The sequence below is a fragment of the Naegleria fowleri genome (assembly GCF_008403515.1).
Source record: "Naegleria fowleri strain ATCC 30894 chromosome Unknown tig28, whole genome shotgun sequence".
Taxonomy (NCBI): domain Eukaryota; phylum Heterolobosea; class Eutetramitea; order Acrasida; family Naegleriidae; genus Naegleria; species Naegleria fowleri.
Genome location: NW_025407960.1, coordinates 557253 through 578539, shown reverse-complemented (window position 1 = coordinate 578539; position 21287 = coordinate 557253). Strand labels below are relative to the sequence as shown.

Genomic DNA, 21287 nt, shown 5'->3' with positions numbered 1-21287 from the left:
TTCAAGTTTGAAATTCTTACAATTAGGAGCGCCAAATTCTTGAAAGGCGATCGTAGGATCTCAAAAAAATGAAAAGCAGAAATGGGACGAATTTCAAACAACTACAGCAACAACAACAACCCTCTCATTCCTCATCATCCTCCTCATTGTCATTAGGTCATCATTCCGAAAGCGCCTCAAACCTCTTGATCATTTCTGGTACAAGTGCCTGTAAGAATGCTCCAACCACTAGTAGTGGTGGTGGTGCCCCGAATTCGAGAGCCAACAGCCTCATGCCATCATCTGCCACAACAACAACAAGTAGACCTCGTTCCAGCTCTCTCTCTTCTACAAAAACTCTCCAACAACCACCACTCTCTCATCATCATCCAAAATTATTGAAAGATCTTTCAATTCATTCCGATGTACAGTCATCTTCAAATTCTTCCGATGAAACCAAACAAGAGGCTCAAAGTCTTTTAAATCAATGGACAAAACACAACACAGGGAAATTCCTTCCAATAGATTCCAGTCTGAATTTACAATCGAATCACTTGATATCAAACATGGTGTCAGGAACGTCCTTATATAAAAATGTTTCAGAAACACCCCTTCAAGAAACCACACCAGAAAATTCTTCAAAATTTCTTGAGAGAGTCAAATCAAAAAAACCCTCTCAACTTTCACAATGGGAAAAATTAAGAATTTCAATGGAGAGAAAAAAACCAACTCTTCAACTAGTGGATGATATTAAGGAATTTGAAAATAATATTCATGCTGAAAATATATCCCAAATACCAACCATGACTGTAAATAATTTATTGAGTCCATCGAATATTGGAAATGCCGCCAAAAATTTGAGAAATGAAACACATGATTTTTCAGAACAGACATCCTTATTTCAGTATCAACCTTTAAGCGAAATGATGAGTGACCAAACAATTTCAAAAGAGACACAACATGATTCGACAGGCTTGTTATTAGCCCATAATAGTGCTGAGAAAGAGACAGCAGTGAGTGATTCTGTCGAACAACAACTACAAGCCATCAAATCAAAATTATTAGGAAAGGATTACAAAATTGAAGAAAAGACTCTTGTCTCAAAAAAACCATCCATTCAGAAAACAACTCCTCAAACACCACCCAAAAGTACTGTAGACAATAATGGATCATCAATCAATTATATCACATGCCAGAAAGATATTTTTATGGCAGAAAATGAAAAAAGAAAAGCTGAAGAAGAAGTTCAGAAAATTAAGCGACAGTTGGAAGAAGAAAAAAACAAACTAAAACAAGTTCAACAAATGAAAAAACAAGAACTAAAGACGATTCAACAACATCAACAAATGTAAGTGAATCAATGATTTTGAATTCTCGTCGTCGTTTGACTAAATTTCTAAATAGCAAAGAAGAGATGGAGAAAATCAAGCAACAACAGTTGAAAGTGTTAAAAGAACATGAAAAAGAGCGCACGGAAATGTTGCAAAAATTGTCAGAAGAAATTATAAGGAACAATAATTTAACTTTGAAGAGCAAAATATTTAATGTGTGGATGAAAAAAAGTGCCAAACGATTTCAATTACTTTTAAAAGCAAAGGTAAGAAGAAGATTGTTGTTACTACAATAATAACACATGATAATCTCATGATGGATTGGCATATGTATGGTCTTTATTTCAACAACAACAACAATAACCATTATCCCTTTTCATTATGAATGTTGGTGGTATCAATCATAGACTCTATTCGATTGGAAGATTAAAAAAAAGGCATTCAAAGCTCTTCATCAAAATTGTAAACTTAAAAAAGAAATTCATGAAAAACAACAAATGGAAAAGATGTTATTACTTGAAAAGAAAAGAAATCAAGCAGCAGATCAATTTTATAGAAGTCGATCTCTCTCCTCTTGTTTTCTTAAATGGGTATGTCAATATAAAATTGCAAGAGATCGAAAGATTATTGAAAGACAACATTTGAGAAGAAGAGACATGATGAGTCATTTCATTGAAAAGATGAAACAACAACAACAAAAGGAAGTACAACAAGAAGAGAATTCCTGCCAAAATCATGTCAAGACAAAAAGTAATAGTAGTAATAGTACTCCAAGTAGTCGTAATAGTAATAGTAGTAATAATAGTAATAATAGTAGTGGTGGCGGTGGCAGTGGTTCAGAAAAGATCTCTGTGCCAAGAAAAGAGAATTCTCTTCATGCTAATACTCACACATCGTCGTCGACATCTCCTCCTCAGGTACTTCCACTTTCCAACCAATCATTGCCCAATATTGATTTGGAACGAGAGATGAGTTCAAAACAACAACAACAAGACACTTTACAAATCAAAGAAGAGCAACAATTAGTATTACCACCATCATCACTGCCACCAAACACTTCCAATCATAGTGAGGACAATGGTTTGACCAATCCCAATGATGATGATGATAATGGAAATGAATGGACCTCCATTCAACATGTCTCACAAGAACAGACAACCATTCCTCATCAGACCTTCGTAAAGAAGAAAACCTCTCATCCATCCACACCATCATTTCTCAAAGCAATGGAAGAACGAATGAATGAAAGAAAAGAGCGATGGAAACAACTTCAAGAGAAGTACAAGTTACAAGAAGAGAGTAAGGAAGTAAGTAGTATTTGATAATTGTTGGTCTTTGTAGTATTAAAAAAAAGGAATTAATGTTCCATTTACATTTCCATATGCACTCTCACACACATATGCACTCTCGAAATGGTGGTTCACATTCCATTAATCTCTAATTTCTATTTAGAAATTAAAACAAGAAGAGGAAAAGAAAAAGTTAGAAGAAGAGTTGGAACGTAAAAAAGCACTCGTTGAAGAGAAACGAAGAGAGAAAGAATTACTCAAACAAAAAGCCTTAGAAAAAGAATTGAAACGACAAGAATCCATTCAGAAAAGAGAATTAGCTCATTCTCACTATTTGAAAACTCTTGCAAGGAATCGAATTTTGAGACCACTCCAAATATGGCTCAAACAAATTCATGAGAAAGAACTTGAAATGGAGAAAGTCTATCACATCAAACTTAAACGACTTGTATTCATTGCTCTTCGTGCCAACGTGATGGAAGCATTGGAATTGAAAAGAAAATGGAAACAACAATGCATTGAACGTAAAATTGAAGTAATGGAAAGGAAATGTAAATCTCGTGCATGGAAGGCATTGAAATTGAATGTTAAGAATCATCAAGAGGCCATTCAAGAGGCTTCGGAACACTATTCACTTTCAATTCTCTCTAAATATCTCATTCAATGGAGAATACAATACAAAAAGCACAAAGAGAGAAGACTTTTAAGAAAATATGAAAATAAGAAGAAGGCTGAACAATTCTATGAACACTATTTATTGAGAACTTATTTCAAAAATTTACAACATGCACTTGTTGCAAGAAGAGTGCAAAGAGAAAAAGAAGAACAAGGAAAAGTATTGAAAGAGAAGGTTAAAAGTTGGTTGACTGATTTCAGACTCAAGAAGGATATTGATTGGTCGAGTAGTAGTAGTGATGATGAGGATGATGAGGATGATGAGGATTGAAGAGAGAGGACTTGGTGCTTAACCAACTTTTCTCTCGTCCTCAATATTCCAACATGATGATGATGCCTATGGACTGGTGGTTTCACGTGGTTCGCTCGCTCACTCCTCAAATGGAATGTGATGATACGCCCGAATACTAGGTACACTTTTACACGTTCAGTGGCGTTGAAAAAGCCAAAAAATTATCTGCGACACACAAAATGGCTTCTTCCTCGTCTCCTTTGTCTCAAGGACGACTAGGGACGTTGAAAAGCCTTAATAGTAATAGCGAACTCTCAACCCAAACAACTCATACCACCCATTCAACCCGGATTGATCCTACTACACCTTCTGCTGAACTTGATACTTACAACAACGGCTCTCGTTTCTCAACAGCAATATTGCTGCCGTCCTTATCCACCAACCAACAACAACCTCAACAATCTCAACCACCACCGACGAACTCATCATTGTTCCTTAAATATCCTCATCCCATGATGGAAACCAGTGATTCCTCACTGTACCGATCCGTTCTAGACTCACTAGTGGATGAAAATTGTTGTTCCAATGGCTCCAGTATCAGTTGTGGGTCCAACATCGATCAAGAAGGAGAAGATGAATTCATCGCAACAACCACTACCACGGTTGAGTCAGAAGATGGTATCAATGATGAAATTATTGAATACATGTCTCTTCCCAAATTACCTTCTTTGACCACACTAACAAAAGAGAAGGAGGATGAAAAAATCATTGAATCAAAAGAAACCAACATTCAAAATGAGACTGTTCAGTCGCAACAATTCAAGAAACACTCTCCAAGATCCACTTGGATGATTTCTAAACATCTTTCGTTCACTTCTGTCCAACATGAAATGACCTTAAACACTTCCACTCAACCAACAAGTAACGATCCAAATTTGGAAATGAAAGAAATTTCTAATTCTCCATCAACTTCCAGTGTTATAGAGATTCCTACAATCATCACGGATCAAGCCTCGCACTCTTCATCTAGTTTGTCACTTAAACGAGCTTCTTCTTTGATTCAACATCCCAATTCTAATCTGTTGACTTATTCAAAGAGTAGCAACAGCATTCAGAGTGCTAGTAAGATCAATATTCATACTCTGAGCGAGAGTAGCTTTAAAGTTATTCCAAAGAAAGGGAAAGTTGTACCAGACTATGAGGAAGTTGAATCAATTAATTCCTCAAGTGACACTCCAAAGCCAGCAAGAATCTTTCATCAATCTTCCAAGTTTTATAGAGTCAGCAGTTTTTCTTCGATAGGTACTGACTCCACAACCACTTCACAAAAATTACGATCCAAAACAACATCGTTCAATTCCAACCAATATGTCAACCTGCAGAAGAAAGGGAAACCTATTTTAAAGAAATCTAAATCTTCTTCAGCTTGTTTTTACGCACCACGACCTTTGACTAGCGAAGAAGCAGCGGAAAATCAAAAGAAAATTTATTTCAATGAGCAAGTCCAAATACGTGAATTTAGAACTTTGTATGAAGGTCGCTCTCGAAGAATGTACAGATTCTCATTTTGGTCAAGAAACATAGTTGCTCATGTCAGCCTTTTACTATGCTTCACAATTTTGTTTTTTGCATTTATTGTTTTATTTATTTTCGGCAATTCGATTCAAATAACCTGTGACACAGATTACATGAAATATTTTCTACTTTCTGACTCTTTGAATTGTTTGAGCTTTGCATTGTTCTTTATATTCCTGATTATTTTTCAGTGTAGAGAGGGAAAGAGGAGGAGATTATCAAAGCGTTCGAAATCAAACCATCCTCAAAAATCCAAGTCCAAAAAGAAGCCAGTGGTTAAGAAAGAGCACAAGTTTGTCCATCAAGATAGTTTTAGTTTGTATAGAAATTTATTTAGTACCTCCATTTCATTAGAGCCTCTTAAAGATGAAGAGAGTAGTCCATCTGGAACAACTGATTCGCCCGTAACCTCATCATCTTCTTCTAAATTTAAGCTTAGTCCATTTGCGAAAACCATGATTGGAATTGTATCATGGATTGTATTGCATGTATGGGGATTAGCATCCATTGTGAGTGTCATTGACGCTGGTACTTGCGTTACAGGTATTGGACTAGTATATTACATTCCCAACATGCTTCACTTTACGGTGATGTTGTTATTGAGCATCTCTGAGATCATTATTATCTTCGCCTCAATCCTCCGATATTGAAAGTCCTTGATCTCTTTCAATAAAAGCCGCCAAAAAAACACAGTAAAGTTGTCTTCAAAAAAAAATGAGTCAAAACATGAGCACCACCATGAGTCGATCTCCTGGTGTTGCAAGAGCACTATCTCCATCAACCATTACAGCCGATTATCAATTATATGGCAAGAAAAAACCACACACTGTATATACGGAACAAGAATTAAAAGAATGTACTTTTAAACCAAAGATTTCGGAGAATGTAAGTGTTCAAAGCTATCAAGGTCGGAGTGACGACAACTCTGATCAGTCAAAAGTTTTGTTGCATGATCTTACTTCTGATCCAGTTCAAGAGAGAACTAAACAAATTTTGGAACAACGAGAAAAAAGAATTAAAGAAATTCGATCTCGTTTAGAAGAGCAAAAACAATTGACTTTTAAACCTAGTATTTCCGAATATGAATTTAGAGGAAAGGTAAGTTCAGAAGATAAGTACATCGTCAAGTACCATAACTGTTTAAAGAGAACTAATTTTATGGAATCCATTGATGAACAAATACAAAAAAGAAGAGAATTTCTTGAAAAATGTGAGCTTGAGCGCAAATTGAGAGAAGAAAAGGAGAGTGTTGCTTCGTTTACTCCTCATGTAAGTGTCACCTCGAAAGAAATCTAAATGTTCAACAAATCCGTTGTCTAATAGATTACAGAAACATCAAAACAGCTAGGAGCAAGAGGTGGTAATGTTTTTGACAGGTTGTTCACCACTCCTAAAAAGGTTCCCTCCGATGGGCAAAGCGAAATGGATTTAAACAGCACAGCCATTTCTTCAGATTCCAAATCGAAATCGGTTCGAGGCGAATCTATGACTCCATCGGCAGATGAAAAACTTTACCTTCAAGCAAAAGAAAGGGAACAAAAAAGAAAGCAGATAGAGGAAGAAGCCTTTGAACAAGCAAGAAGACTTCAAGAATTTAAAGTCAATGAGAAATCTGAAGAGTTTTTAAGAGCCAAGCTTATAAAGGATTTAGCAAAGGCATTCAAGGATTGTCCAAGAGAGGACGATTTGCTCCTATCTTTTTCAGAATTTGAGAAGGTATTGTCCAATCTGTCTCTTTCTGCTTCAAAGAAGGAAGATCAAAGAATCATTGATGACATTTGGAAACTGATGGACTCTGGAAGTGGAAAAGTGCATTTTGAAAAATATTTATCCATCATGATGGCCATCTTTGACAAGAACCTAATCTCAAAATCGGAAGAACATTTAAGAGAACAATTAGAAGAACTTGGTCAGTCCATCAAGAAACTTTCCATTAACAAAATTGCTTTTACAAAAATCAATGAAGAACGTTTTGAAAAGATTAAGAAAGAAACAGATAAGGATCTCACCTTTAAACCAAACATTAATGCAACCACTCCAAAGAAACAACGAGAGAATAATAATGAAACATTGGATGCAAAGAACGAACCTAGATATTTAAAACTCATGAAACATCACAATGAAATGGAAGAAAAGATGAAGAGAGATCGAGAAGCATGGGAAAAGAAGAAAATGTCTGATTGCACATTCCAACCAAGGACCAACTCTGCAAAAAAGTCCTATGGTCAAAATCACAACAGCAATGCATCAAGTGTTTCAAGATTTGACATGCTTTACCAAATGGCAAACAAACCAAAAAAACCACTCACAGAAAAGACAGCTGCAGAGAAAGAAATTGAAGAATGCACATTCCATCCGGACACATCCTCCACCAAGAAGGTGAATCTTTCAAAATCAGTGGATTTTGATTCTATTAAAGGATTTAAAGAAACAATTGGAAGAATTCGAAGAGGTAATGAGGAAAGAGAACGATTATTCAATTATTTCAATAATGTTCGTGAGAAGGCGAATACCACCACTGAAGATTTCAAAAACAAAAAGACTGAATTTAGACCATTTTCATTCCAACTGGACAAACGAAAAAAGTCAAAACCTCTCCTCTATATGGATGTCAATCTTGGTGTTGGAAAAAGTGGTCGTCTTGCCATCCACGAAGGAGACTCTGCAGAAGATTTAGCTGCAAATTTTGCCAAAACCTACAAACTCGATGAAATGTTACAAAAGAGGTTAGAACAATTGATCCAACATCATATGGACATGCATGAGCAAGCATTGGAGAATGATGTCAGCTTGAAGACAGGTACTTCCAATTTTGAAAAAGAACACACGAATGATGACGTGCAGAAAGAGAATGTAAAGCCTCCAGCTCATTCCGTCGCAAGTGAGAACTCAAAAGTGAATGGCGATGATCCTCGTCGAACAACTCTAACCGCATCACTCGATGAACATGATGATGAATTTAAGTCTGTCATTGTCCCAACGAAATCTGCTCGACCTCCCAGAAGTAAAACACCCACTCCAAAGAATGATTTCAACCTTAGAAAAAGCTATGATGACTCTAAAAGATCCAAGACCCCAACATCGATCAGCTACAAATCCAAAATGCATCTCAAATAAATTTATTACTTTTTCTTTTTCATTTGAGACTTCTTTCCTTGTCCCTTCTTTGGTGGACCCTTTCCTCTCAACTTTAATCTGAATGCCATAGCAAGTCTAATTTGTTCTTCTCTGCTATAGTAGAGACCTGTCATGTCATAGGGTCTAATTTGTGGTTGTCCCCTATTTGTGCCAAGTTCGGAATGGGTTGATGGCGTCATCATACGAGTTCATTCATTTGTTTTCAAAAATTATCATTCAAATGTTCCAATGTTTAAATATTCATCATGGTATTCATCATCATAAAATCCGATAATTTGATATTATTATTTTTGCAAAGAAAATTCCACCCGAGATCCCAAAGTATATTCATCCGCTTCTTTACATTAATTAATTTGAACATACCATGAGGTTAAATCAAGTTTTGTTTTTTTCAATACGGCACATCCTGAACGGACTGGTACTGGGTTGTTTATCACGCTGAAAAAACGGCGAGTCAACCCTAGAGCATCAGAAACATTCACCATTTTTTTTTAATAACAAAAAAAAAAGAGTGAATTGATTGAGCTTTAGGCATGAGAGAACACGAGTAATAATTGTTGTTGATTATATATATTCGTAATAATTATTCTTACGCTTTAAAAGTATTAATGTTGTTGTTGTGGATGCAACAAATTGAAGCACCTTCAACGAACAGTAGTTTTAGCACTCTGGTGAACAGCTGCTATTCTTCCTTCCTTTACAATAATAACGTCACCAAAAAAATGTCTTCAAACAGTTTGACTGACGTGGTCGCACATTCCGAGTCTACTACAACATTGACAGAGAATGTCGTCCCCCCTAATGACAACGTCGATCATCATCATTCTGAATCCTATCTTGAGTGGAAACGAAAAATGGGTGAAAAACGAAAAAGACAGATTGATTCCAACAAGATGACAACAACATCTATTGAAAACTCCACCTCCGATCGCAACAACAACACCACCAACCACCACCATCACCACCACCACTCCGATCACATGAATGATGATGAAACTATTTTTATTACTCCGACTCTTAAAAAAACAAAACTCATCAAGGAAATTCTCAATCAAGAGACAACAAGAAATGATGCAAGTGGTATCATCACGACTACTGATACTACAGGTACTTCCAATCATGATTCATCAAAGAGTCTTTTAAAGAAAAGTAAAGAATTAAAGGAATCTCAACCTCAACTTTCTGATTTGGAAAAATTAGAACAAAAAGAAAATGAACTTCTCAAAGAAGTAATGAATCAATCCTTTTTACATACCATGCAACAAGAACAACACGACGATGTAAATACACCTATTGAATATTTAAATTATGGATGGACACCACCTTCCTTTTATGAATCACTTTCAGAAATGGATCGAGCATACATTTTGGATAAATTTGGAATTCATGTACAAGGAAGGGAAATACCTCCACCAATTCTCACTTTTGAACATATGAAATTCCCAAAATGTCTTTTAAAATTACTAGATGATAAGAATATGACCACTCCAACACCAATTCAAATGCAAGGAATTCCATGTCTATTGAGTGGTAGAGATGTCATTGGAATTGCCTTTACTGGAAGTGGTAAAACTCTTGTCTTTACTTTACCAATAGTCATGTATTGTTATTTAGAAGAAAAAAGAAAGAAATTAAGAGAAGGTGAAGGTCCACTTGGATTAATATTGTGTCCTAATAGAGAATTAGCAAAACAAACATTTGATTTAGTTGAATACTTCTTTAAGGGAATTGAAAAGTATGACAAGAGTGGAATTCAATTGAATGTATCACTATGTATTGGAGGTATTCGAGAGGATCGAATCTTTGGTAGTCATGGTAGTACCTCTTCTTCTCAACGTTATTACAATTCAAGTAGTAGTCATAGTCATTCAAGTAGTAGTAGTCATTCAAGTGGTATTCATATGGTAGTTGCAACACCTGGACGTCTCATTCAAATGCTCAATGACAAGAAGATGCACCTTTCGCACTGTAGATATATTTGTATGGATGAGGCGGATCGTTTGATTGATTTGGGTTTTGAGGAGGAGATTAAGCAAATTTTTGAATTTTTACCAAAAAGTAGAAGAGGTGGTGGTAGTGATAACCGTTGTAGTGGTGGTGATGGTACGAACGGAAATAACCGTCAACCGTCGTCTTCGTTGCAGTCAACAAGAACAAGAACACAGGTTGCCAACTCCTCTCATCACATTCAAAAAGTATTCTTCTCTGCCACCATGCCAGAAAAGATTCAAAGTTTAGCAAGACAAACACTTTCAACACCGATCATTGTCAATGTTGGTCGTGCTGGTGCTGCCAATTTGGATGTCGTTCAAGAGGTTGAATTTGTACTCGAAGAAGACAAAATTCCATATTTATTAGAAGTATTACAAAAAACACCACCACCAGTTCTCATCTTTTCTCAAAACAAATCAGAAGTTGATACCATTTGTGAATATTTATTATTGAAAGGTGTTGAGGCTGTGAGTATTCATAGCAGTAAGGATCAATTTGAAAGAGAATATGCAATTGATTCATTCAAACAAGGAAAAAAAGATGTTCTCGTAGCCACTGACATTGTATCTAAAGGAATTGACTTTCCAAATGTGAGACATGTCATTAATTTTGATATGCCTCGTGAAATTGAAAACTATGTTCACAGAATTGGTAGAACGGGTAGAAATGGAAAAACAGGATTAGCAACTACATTTATCAATCGAAATCAATCTGAACAAATTCTATTGGATTTGAAATACTTACTGATTGAAGCGAAACAGAAAGTACCACCCATTTTGAATACCATTTATGATCCCTATGCGAATAGTCACACACCATCGATGGGTGCAACGACGAGTCGAGTGGAATGTAAATATTGTCAAGGATTGGGACATCGTATTACTGAATGTCAGAAATACCATCGTGACAAACAATTACAAATTCAAAAGGCATTGAACAGTGCAGGTGGAGGTAGTTTGGGAGAGCAGTAATTGTGTCTCGAATAAATATCATCTACCAACCAGTGTGTAATGTCAAGATGTATGTTAAAATTAGAAATGAACATTAGTTTACTACAAGTGTTGCAATCCTTCGTGATGGTGGTTGGGAGGAGAGGTCAAAAGTTCAACCCTAGTCGTACTCGTTGTGAATATTTCTTCTGGCTGATGATGATGATCAATACCACCACATGACGTCCTGTTTGCTTGTTCACCACTCTGATGACCACTCTGATGACCACTCTGATGACCACTCTGATGACCACCACCACTTTGACCACTACCACTTTGACCACTCTGATGACCACTCTGATGATGGTCATCGTGGTGTTGTGTTCGTTCTTCCAAACATTGAGCCTCAATTTGTTTTCTTTTTGCTTCTTCTCTTTTTCTCACTTCTCTTCTTCTCTTTTCCAATTCTCTTGATTCTTCATCCACAATTTCTGTATACTTTTCTCTATATTCAGATATTTGTTTAATTTTCAAATTGTAAAAAGTAAAACATTGTTTTAAGAGTTGAGTACTATCATATAAACGTCTTGTACTATGATTTAAATAATGAAGTACTTCTCCCATATGATAGCGTTGTTCAATTTGTGAATCATGTAATTTAAGATAAGAAAGAGCAACTCTGAAGAGAATTTTAGTTCCTTCGGAAAAGACCAAATCCAATACTCTCATTGAGGTTTCAATTGGAAAGACCTCAATAAATACTCTCATGAACCATCCTATTATTCAATTTGTTTCATCAATGTTTCATCAATATGAATGACACAAGTAGTAGTACATGAGTAGTAGTACATGAGTAGTAGTACATGAGACATTGATACAAATGATTCGTCATAACCAATGTTCAATATAATAGATTCCAATGATCACCAATATGGTATGTATTATAGACACGTGTCATCATCACCACCAATTCACTCCACCAATTCACTTACCACTTGCAAATGCCGTAGTCTCTACACCAAGTTTATGAAGATGAGCATGCAATTTTGGAAGTCTTTCTTTAATCAATTCATCCAACACATAGGAATCGACTCTCATTCCAGTTAATTCAGGATTGTAATAATTGGCGGGTAAAATATCTTCTAAAATGGTCACAAGAAGCCAAAAGGATTCTTCTTCTCCACAGTGCAATAAAAGAGCACCAACCAAATAATTGAGACTGAGTGTGATCATGATCAAATAAGATGATAATATTCACACACCCATAATCATTGGAGAATAAATTCAAAGAATAATAAAATCATAATAAATTCAAAAATTCCAATCAAAAATTCCAATCATACATTCCAATCATAAATTCCAATCATACATTCTATTCACACACACATACCTTTGACAATAAGATACATATGGATTTCTCCAACTAAATGCTGTTAATACATTCTTCATTTGCATTCTTCCAACTGAATGAGAATTGGCAAAGAATGGATGAGATGGAAATGTTCGACATAAATCCAAATCAATTTGAGCTTCATTTGGACAGGATTGACCTCTATGAACTGGACATTTAGGATGATTCAATAGGATGATTCAATAATAGTTCCAATAAGATTCAATAGGATTCAATACATGATAATAATTCGAATGAATCATTGTTGATCATATTGTTGAATCTATTTCTAAAAATAGTAAAATTGACCTACCCTCTAAAATCTTTCGATAATATCCTCTATTTTCTTTAATTTTCTTATCAACACCAGTAATCTGTGTCCATACATATCTTCTATACCATGGTGGTATGGAATATTTTCGAATGGTATTTTTAATGGTCTTTTTCATGGAATCATTTTTCAATAATTTCGATGAAGTTCCTCCATTTTCATCAATCAATGATTTCCATACTTTGGTAGATTCATCTAATAATTTCTCTCTTCGATTCTTTTCCCAAAGAGTATAGGCTTGATAGACTTCCATATCATCATCATTGGGTTGAGGTTCAGGAAATCCATAATTCACAATTGAACACCATTGATAATTAATTTGTAATTCATCATCACCAAGAGATTCATTTAATAATTTGAGACCATTTTCATGAATGGCTTCATCAATGTCTGATCATAGGTGTGTGTGAGGGGTGTGAGTGAGGGGTGTGAGTGAGGGGTGTGTGAGTGAGTGAGGGGTGTGAGGGGGTGGTCATGTGTGATAAGAGGAGAGATGGGTGGTCATGATGTGTTGTTGTTGTGAATCATCAAGAAAAACAAATAAAAAACAAAGTGTACGTACGATCTTCTTCCTCAACCACTAAATGTTGTTGGTTTTGAGGAGCTTTGGATTTGAATGGATTTGAGAGACGAGGCATATCAGGAGTATTGTAGTGGCAGTTATTGTTTGATATTGGTGGTTATTGTTGAACGTTGAACTCGGATGTAAAACACAATTGTGTATTGTTGTTATTGTTGAACTCGGATCACACAAGTGAAAGAGAATCAACAAGTGGTGCAGGTAGGTGGTGTTGAATTTCGATGATAATATTATTGATTCAATAGGATTATTAGAGAATCTCTGTTCCGAACAACAAGGGTGAATGATAGAAAAACGTTCAGATATTTTTTTTTCTGATCAGAATCAAACAAACAGCTCGATTTTTTATCATTGGCCTTTTAATTTTTATTTCTTTACTCGTCATTGATTTGTTCAATGATGTTTTCGTCGCTTTGCGATGTTTATTAGTCACACGGTCATTTATATTTTCTTTCTTTTAATTTTACTGAACTAACCTTATTTTATATGACAATGCAGAAGTAAGCATTGTTTTTTAATAACATATTAATTTAATTCTAATCTTTTTTCAACTAATATATTTATATATTATTCCCGAATTATTTTCCATTCATGAATTAGGGTTTTCTCAACTAACTGATTGAGTTTTTCATCACATACTTCTATCCATCAATTCTCGGGACAACTGTACAACATAAATAGCTTGTTGGTCGACGATAGCAGTTCGGAGAGGAGGCACTAATTAAAACCATCTGTATTAACTAATATTATTGAGTTCCATAACACTAAAGAGCAAAGTTACCCATTTGTATTTAAAAATAAATACAAAATAAATATGAAACCCTGTATTATTTATTTTTAAATATTTAAATTTAATAAAGTAAATGATTTATTAAAGCTATTTACAGGTAAATATCCATTTCTTCGAGTTATATTGCCCCACAAATAAGAGATAATTATATAGTTTAGCACAATGTTACCTCATTAAGAAGAACTCATGATTGCGTAGTATATGATGAAAATATATAACTTTATATTAATTATCGTTGACAATTCCTGTTTCCCTTTATTCTTGGTTGTGATTTTATAATAATGAATTGATTATTCTTCTGGAATAATTGATCGACTATTAATGAATAATTAAAATGGAATATATCAAAAACAATGATTCCATTTGATAGGAAGAAATATCCAAAGTGATAGTGTTATACTCAACAATAATTAGTTAATGCTGATGTGTTAGATTCTATCACCTCTCCAAACTACCACCGTTGGAATGTGAAACAACAAGCTTTATTTGTTGAACAAATATCTCGAGAATTAATGAATGTAAAGAAAAAAACGCATTAATATCAATTAATATTGTTAATTCGGAATAAAAATAATTGTCGAAAGAAATGATTTAAGTAAAAACAAAATTATATGTTTTGCCAAAGAACATCTGTCGTTAAAATCTGGATTTGAGTGACTGAGAAAGGATTTTGAAAGAGCAATAAAATTATTTCACCTAAAAGGACGTTTTCAAACATTTGGTTTCTTATTCAAGACTTGTTGTTGTTGGTGGTAGAACATTACCACTTGTGGTGCTGCTGCCACCAAGTGTGTTCATTTCAAAGTCACTTGTAGATTGAATTTGAGGAATGCTCAATACTGATTCACTATTTGGGTGATGAGTTAACAATTCTCGTTGCTCCAAATTCGCTTCACTTCCAACAGTGCTTAGTTCACCCATATCTGCATTCTTGTATCCAAATTCTGATTTCTTTGTCACCTTGAGATACACTTCTTCCAATGTTGTTTGAGAAATACCCCAATCCTTCAATAATGGAGGAGTATGAGTGTCATTTCCTTCCATTAATTTCTCAAAATATTCTAATAATACACCCAATTCAGTTAATTGTTCTTTAGGAACATTGAAAATATAATTTCCAGCACTTTGACTCACAATCTTTGCAGCTGGGATGTAAGTATATACTAATTTTAGAACTTGTTTTTCAAATCCTGCATTCGATACCACAAGTAAATTATATCCAGAACCATATTGAGCCTTAATTGAGAGAGAATCGCCAATACATTTCAATTGACCATGAGCCATAATAGCAATACGATCTGAAAGGTAATCAGCTGTTGTTGTTGTTGTGAAATATATAATATAGGATTGATTCATCATGTGATGCACAATGGTGTGTTGTCAAGTAGTAGTCGTAGTAGTCATCATTATTGGTGGTGAGAGATGATGGTTTTTCAATAATTCAAGTGACTTACCTTCATCCATGGCATGAGTAGTGAGAATCATGGCTCTACCCTTCTTCATTTTATGAATTAAATTCCATGCTTTCTTACGAGAGAATGGATCCTATTGATGTTGTTGTTTTTGAACAAGAAAAAAAGTAGAATTCCAAGTAGTATTCCAATGAAATTGTAAAATCAAAAAATAGAATTCAAACGAGTAGTAAAATCACAACAACAACAACAACAACAACTTACCAATCCAGTCGTAGGTTCATCCAATAGTATCAATTTAGGACTTCCAATACAAGCAATACAAATGGATAATCTTCTCTTCATACCACCTGAATAAGTTTTCGTAAGATGATGTCCAACATCTAATAAATCGACTGATTCTAATAGAGATTTAACTTCTTCATTACGTTGTGATCTTGGAACACCTTTCATATCACCAAATAATTCCAAATGTTCTTCTGCTGTTAAATCATCCCATAAAATATCATGTTGAGGACACATTCCTAATTGTTTTCGAATCTTTTCAATGGATGTTTTCACATTGAGACCACCAATGTAGGCTTCACCTGAAGTTTGTTGATAGAGACCAGTGAGAATATTCATGGTGGTCGTTTTACCTGCACCATTGTGTCTAATGATGATAGTTATTGTTGGAATCAACCATGGAGAGAGTATTCATTCATCCATCATGGATGATTGTGTTATTATTATTATTATTTCTACTGTTACTACTACTACTACGACTACTACTATTACTACTACTTACCCTAACAAGCACACACATTGATTGTCTTCAACCACTAAATTCAATCCTCTCAAAGCCTTCTTCTCTCGAAAGAATCGACTTTGCGCCAGTTTGGAGGGAAGAAATTTGGCGGCTAATTTGCTTAAAAATCCAGCATAGGTCTATCACACATTTCAGAGAGATGATGATGATGATGAACATGTGATGATCATCATCACATCACAAAAAACATTATATGGAATGACATTGTCCAATTTACATCATCATGGAATGATGCACACACACACTTACCTGTCTCAATGATACCACTCTCACAACAGCATTCAATTCAACATTTCGTGCTCTCTTAAATTCATTTCTAACATCCTCTGTTTCCATACTTTGATAATCTTCTTCATCTTGTTTTTCATTGGTTTTAATATTCAAATCCTTATTTTTTCCAAATAAGTGCATCACCAACTTGTCAATTCCCCAATAAGAAGGATATAAAAAAAAGATTGGACTTTTTCGAACACCATTGGCATCAGAAATGACATTATCACAATACCAATAAATCAATAGGAATAATAGACCATCACAAATGAGTACTAAAATACCAACATATGATTTGGGAACATAATCATAAGTATTGGATCCATTAAAGAAATCATCAAATGTATAACCTGGACCAGGAACAAATTTTCTTTGAACTTCATCGTAGACTGGAAGTGTTTTGGTAGCAATATCAGTAAAGACTGTGGTGATGATGATGGCATTAGTGATGATGGTGATGATGATGATGATGATGGCAACAATAGTGATTGAGAATTGGCAGTAGTGATGGCAGTAGTGATGGAATCATCAAAAGGTGACAATAGTGTGATTGATTCTCAATCTTTCTAATACATTCGAATTTCAACATACCCTTTGCAAAGTTAAATGGAGGATAAAATGAAAGAATGACTCTGAATGCAGGTGTGACATCTGGAGAGTATAATTGATAGACAACAGATCCATTAGAGACAAAGAGATTGAGAATCTAATAGTTGGTTGATGTTGTACCATTCAATTAAATGTATATTTTACAAATCATCAAGTCATCAATCATTATCATGAACATATTATCACCACCAACATCATATGAACATATTATCACCACCAACATCACATATCAGTTACCACAACTCTACCACAATTGTATTTATACTTACAAATGATATTGCCAATACTGTAAATCCCAAAACCAATGCACTCTTTGATTCCTTAATAAAAGTGGATAATAAAAAGGCAAAGCAAATCAATGAAAAACTAAAACAAAAGAATAGAATTAATAAAATTAAAAAATTGCCTTTCAAAAAGATACTAATTCCAAAAATCATTCCACCAATCACATTGACCAATGAGAATACCAAACAAATCAAAAAGAATGTAATAAACCATGAAACAAAGTAAGCAGAGTCTTTCATACCCATCATGATCATGGCAAATCTCAAACGAGCCTCTTTCTCAACCACAAGACTATTCAAACTGACAATTAAAATAATCATGGCGCCAATACTAAAAAAGGTTGGACCAGTACCTTTTATGGGGTGTTGTCATAAATTATTTCAAAGGATGTAAATATAGTTTCAAAGGTAAATATTATGATTATGAATGATATATATTTATGAATGATATATATTCAATCAATGATGAACTTACTATTATAGATAATGACTTGTCCATTTTTACGAGTGGGTGGTTGAGCAAAATTCTTGTAATTGACTTGAATACTTTGTTTTGGATTCTCTGAATTGAGATTGTCCAATCTTCCTAGTTGTTTCATTCTCAAATAAACAATAGTATTATCAATTAAATTTTGAATGGATAGAACTGGAGAATACAAATCATTTTGAGTTCTATTGTAATAAATCGTATAAGACACAGTATTAGGAGAATCTGGAAGAAATGCAATTCCAATCACAGTTGAGTTTTGATTTTCATAAAGAAATGATTCTAATTGTTTTTGAGTGGTAAAATTCTTATAGTCTTTGTCTTGAATTAATCCATAATCTTGAACAAGGAGTTGATTCAATACACTTTCACCCATTGAAACACCATTCGCAGTGACACTGAGTGAATAGCATTTGTTTCCATTCCATGAAGTACAATTATAGAAACGAAGAGAAGTTGATGCATCAGATGGTAAATCAATGTTAGGAGAATGAATATTCAATACAGGTTGATAGGTAATACTTTTACCACCAAAAGTAATTTCACTAATGGCAGCAAGAATCACCAACACAGCCAAAATGAGAATGGGAGAAAGAAGTTGAAGGAGAGTGGATTTCCATCTTCTGAGCTGTTGTTCATGAGTGTCAATAAGAATGTCATCATCATCATGGTAGTGGTCCATTCATTTCGCATGATGGTTCATTCATGTCCAACATAGATCATTGACATTGGCAGTAGTGACGTGACGACATGTATCATGAGGTGTATGTACCGCCAGAACCACAACAACTACTTTTCTACTTACATAGAGAAGACCATTCTTCTTGAGCAGAATGTAAATTTGCTTGACTACTTCTAAAAAGTAATTCATCTTTTAAAAAAGAGAGTACAATTCGGTTTTGTGATGTTTTTTTGAAAAGGGACCAATGAAGAATTGGAGGAATCAAAATAAGAACAATGATTGTGGTTGATGATGATGAAACGCCACCACCACTTCTACTACTTGTTTTCTTCCTCCGAATTAAATAATAACGATTCAAGTGAAGAATCTAGAGGTCAGAGAATCGGAGCGATAAGAATGAACGTTTTTCAGTTGTGGACGTTGGTTCAATTTTTATGTAATTGAACTCGATCTGAATGTTAGAGGTCGCAGATGCGACTCACGTTTTAGAAATTAATTCCTTCGTCAAATTGAAATTATTGGTCTATTATGCAGACTATATTATGGTGATGTGTTCTTATTTGTTATCGGTGGCTGTCATGAACAAGAGATCGATTCAACAGTCATGAACAAGGTCTCCTTCGGGATCACGAGCGGAGATTTAAAATTTTCAATAAAAAATTCTCCATGCTCTTCTATTAGTATTGTACAGCGCTATTCAAAATTTGAAAACCATCAGGACCACCATTCTGTTTGAGTCAGCAGCAGAATATATCTGATTAAATTATAGTACTAATTCCCACCATATTTATGAACAATTTTTAATTTCAAAAACTGCATCATCATTGTCATCACACTCTCCGATTATTGTCATCATTATTTGAAATTATTAATATTACTGAAACACTCCTTCGGTAATATTATCATTTACCATTCCAACAATCGATTGAGCCTTCATCATCTTGTAAATTCTTTCAAAACGGCAGCACGAATTTCTTCAAGCCTTATTCATCAACAACAAAACACATCCTCTCTCTTCTCTCATTATCAAACAATCCTTGTACATATTACATCCTCTCTCTTTCATCATCCTTCTTCTGAAACACTCACTCAATTGTGGAAGGAACATCCAATTCCACTCATTCTCATTGGTTTTCCACTCATCATTCTTTTCCTATTCCTGGTGGCATTCCTCATCATTAACGCCTTTCGACAACTCCGAAAGAGTGGGTGGTTGATTCGACAACAACAACAACAACAACATGCAACCACTTTGGCATGGTTTGGAGGAAGAGGTCATCCATCAACAGGAGCAACATCAGGAGGATCCTCATCACCATCACCATCCTCACCAGATGGAATTGTTGTTGTGAATCATCCACCAACATCACCACCCAATCTCGACAAGATCTCAACACTACGTACTGGCACAGATCCTTCTTTAAAACACGAATTTGATCAAACAAATCAGGATGATGATGAAGATGATCAATACAATATTTATCATAACAATCTTGTCGTGCATTCCACCTATTCTTCATCTGGATCAAACTCTTCAAATCTTTCAATGGGAAATCAATCAATGTTACGTGAAATTGAAGAGAGAATTGACGAACCTCTTTCCGAACAAGAATTACTCTCTCGAGTTGTCATGAAGAAGAATTCACTCTCTACTTTTCCTTCTCAAACAACAACAACAAGAATGAGAACATTTAAAACCTACTCGAGTTCAGACGAAGAAGAAGAGATGAATCATCATCATGCAGACATCTCACCCTCATGGTTCAATCACACAAAGCCCAAGAGCAAAGGTCGAAACAACACACCACCACTGCGTCGAACGACGACTACGAATGAAGGTGATGAGGACAAGCAATATTCAAAGACAGTTTTGGACTCTGACGCAGAGCGAAACGGAACAAAAAATATTTCGCAGCAACTCTCTCAAGACGCGTCCAAAACATCTCTTTCCAACAACAACAACAACAATACCACCACTGCCTCACTCACTACCCACCACCATCATTCGCACCACCACCACCACCACCACTACTCATCCTTCATCATGTCATCAACAAACAATGTCCCACAACTCTATACGAAAAGTAGTGGAAATGATCCAAATGATCCAATGAATCTCTACGATACAGTGGCCCCAGAATTAGGAGTCGGATTGGAACGATGGAAAGCTATTAGACACGCGTGGGTGACCGGAGAGTTTTGTAAAGATAAGAAAACAATCTCAGCGCTGAATGACTCTCGTGAAGACCACAGAGATTCGGTCGATGTTGATGCCATTGTTGAACATTTGGTCAACCCGAAAAAACCATCCTTTCAAAAGCCAATACCACTCAAAGAAATGATACAAATATTATTAGAAATTTGGGAATCCGATGGACTTTTTGAATAGATTCAACAAGAATTCCATCTTAATGATGGTGGTACTCGATGTTTCCTACTACAGTATTTCAAGTATTTTTTGAACAGCATTTGCAATGTGAAAATTTGTGAATCCATCCTCCATT

General features: G+C 35.0%; 8 protein-coding genes across 8 annotated transcripts; 5 read left to right on the top strand and 3 right to left on the bottom strand.

Annotated features, from left to right (window-relative positions):
• Positions 1-68: 68 nt before the first annotated feature.
• Positions 69-3545, top strand: FDP41_002079 (uncharacterized protein; the record flags this gene model as incomplete). The annotated part of the gene is made up of 4 exons (XM_044705234.1): positions 69-1327; positions 1384-1576; positions 1718-2617; positions 2763-3545. 4 exons carry the CDS (start codon positions 69-71, stop codon positions 3543-3545), a joined length of 3135 nt encoding a protein of 1044 aa, XP_044563722.1.
• A 200-nt stretch (positions 3546-3745) lies between these two features.
• Positions 3746-5731, top strand: FDP41_002078 (uncharacterized protein; the record flags this gene model as incomplete). Its single annotated transcript, XM_044705233.1, has 1 exon — positions 3746-5731. The coding sequence occupies one exon, from the start codon at positions 3746-3748 to the stop codon at positions 5729-5731; it is 1986 nt and encodes a 661-aa protein (XP_044563721.1).
• A 64-nt stretch (positions 5732-5795) lies between these two features.
• FDP41_002077 (uncharacterized protein) lies at positions 5796-8198 on the top strand (the record flags this gene model as incomplete). The annotated part of the gene is made up of 2 exons (XM_044705232.1): positions 5796-6350; positions 6405-8198. The coding sequence occupies 2 exons, from the start codon at positions 5796-5798 to the stop codon at positions 8196-8198; spliced, it is 2349 nt and encodes a 782-aa protein (XP_044563720.1).
• A 5-nt stretch (positions 8199-8203) lies between these two features.
• Positions 8204-8704, bottom strand: FDP41_002076 (uncharacterized protein; the record flags this gene model as incomplete). The annotated part of the gene is made up of 2 exons (XM_044705231.1): positions 8204-8360; positions 8583-8704. The coding sequence occupies 2 exons, from the start codon at positions 8702-8704 to the stop codon at positions 8204-8206; spliced, it is 279 nt and encodes a 92-aa protein (XP_044563719.1).
• Positions 8705-8941: 237 nt separating this feature from the next.
• On the top strand, positions 8942-11182 carry FDP41_002075 (uncharacterized protein; the record flags this gene model as incomplete). Its single annotated transcript, XM_044705230.1, has 1 exon — positions 8942-11182. One exon carries the CDS (start codon positions 8942-8944, stop codon positions 11180-11182), a length of 2241 nt encoding a protein of 746 aa, XP_044563718.1.
• Positions 11183-11263: 81 nt separating this feature from the next.
• On the bottom strand, positions 11264-13499 carry FDP41_002074 (uncharacterized protein; the record flags this gene model as incomplete). Its single annotated transcript, XM_044705229.1, has 5 exons — positions 11264-11916; positions 12133-12359; positions 12531-12699; positions 12844-13251; positions 13424-13499. 5 exons carry the CDS (start codon positions 13497-13499, stop codon positions 11264-11266), a joined length of 1533 nt encoding a protein of 510 aa, XP_044563717.1.
• A 1458-nt stretch (positions 13500-14957) lies between these two features.
• On the bottom strand, positions 14958-18972 carry FDP41_002073 (uncharacterized protein; the record flags this gene model as incomplete). The annotated part of the gene is made up of 9 exons (XM_044705228.1): positions 14958-15544; positions 15686-15776; positions 15908-16295; positions 16431-16570; positions 16701-17143; positions 17313-17427; positions 17600-17967; positions 18090-18729; positions 18907-18972. The coding sequence occupies 9 exons, from the start codon at positions 18970-18972 to the stop codon at positions 14958-14960; spliced, it is 2838 nt and encodes a 945-aa protein (XP_044563716.1).
• A 105-nt stretch (positions 18973-19077) lies between these two features.
• FDP41_002072 (uncharacterized protein) lies at positions 19078-21172 on the top strand (the record flags this gene model as incomplete). Its single annotated transcript, XM_044705227.1, has 2 exons — positions 19078-19156; positions 19749-21172. The coding sequence occupies 2 exons, from the start codon at positions 19078-19080 to the stop codon at positions 21170-21172; spliced, it is 1503 nt and encodes a 500-aa protein (XP_044563715.1).
• Positions 21173-21287: the final 115 nt, after the last annotated feature.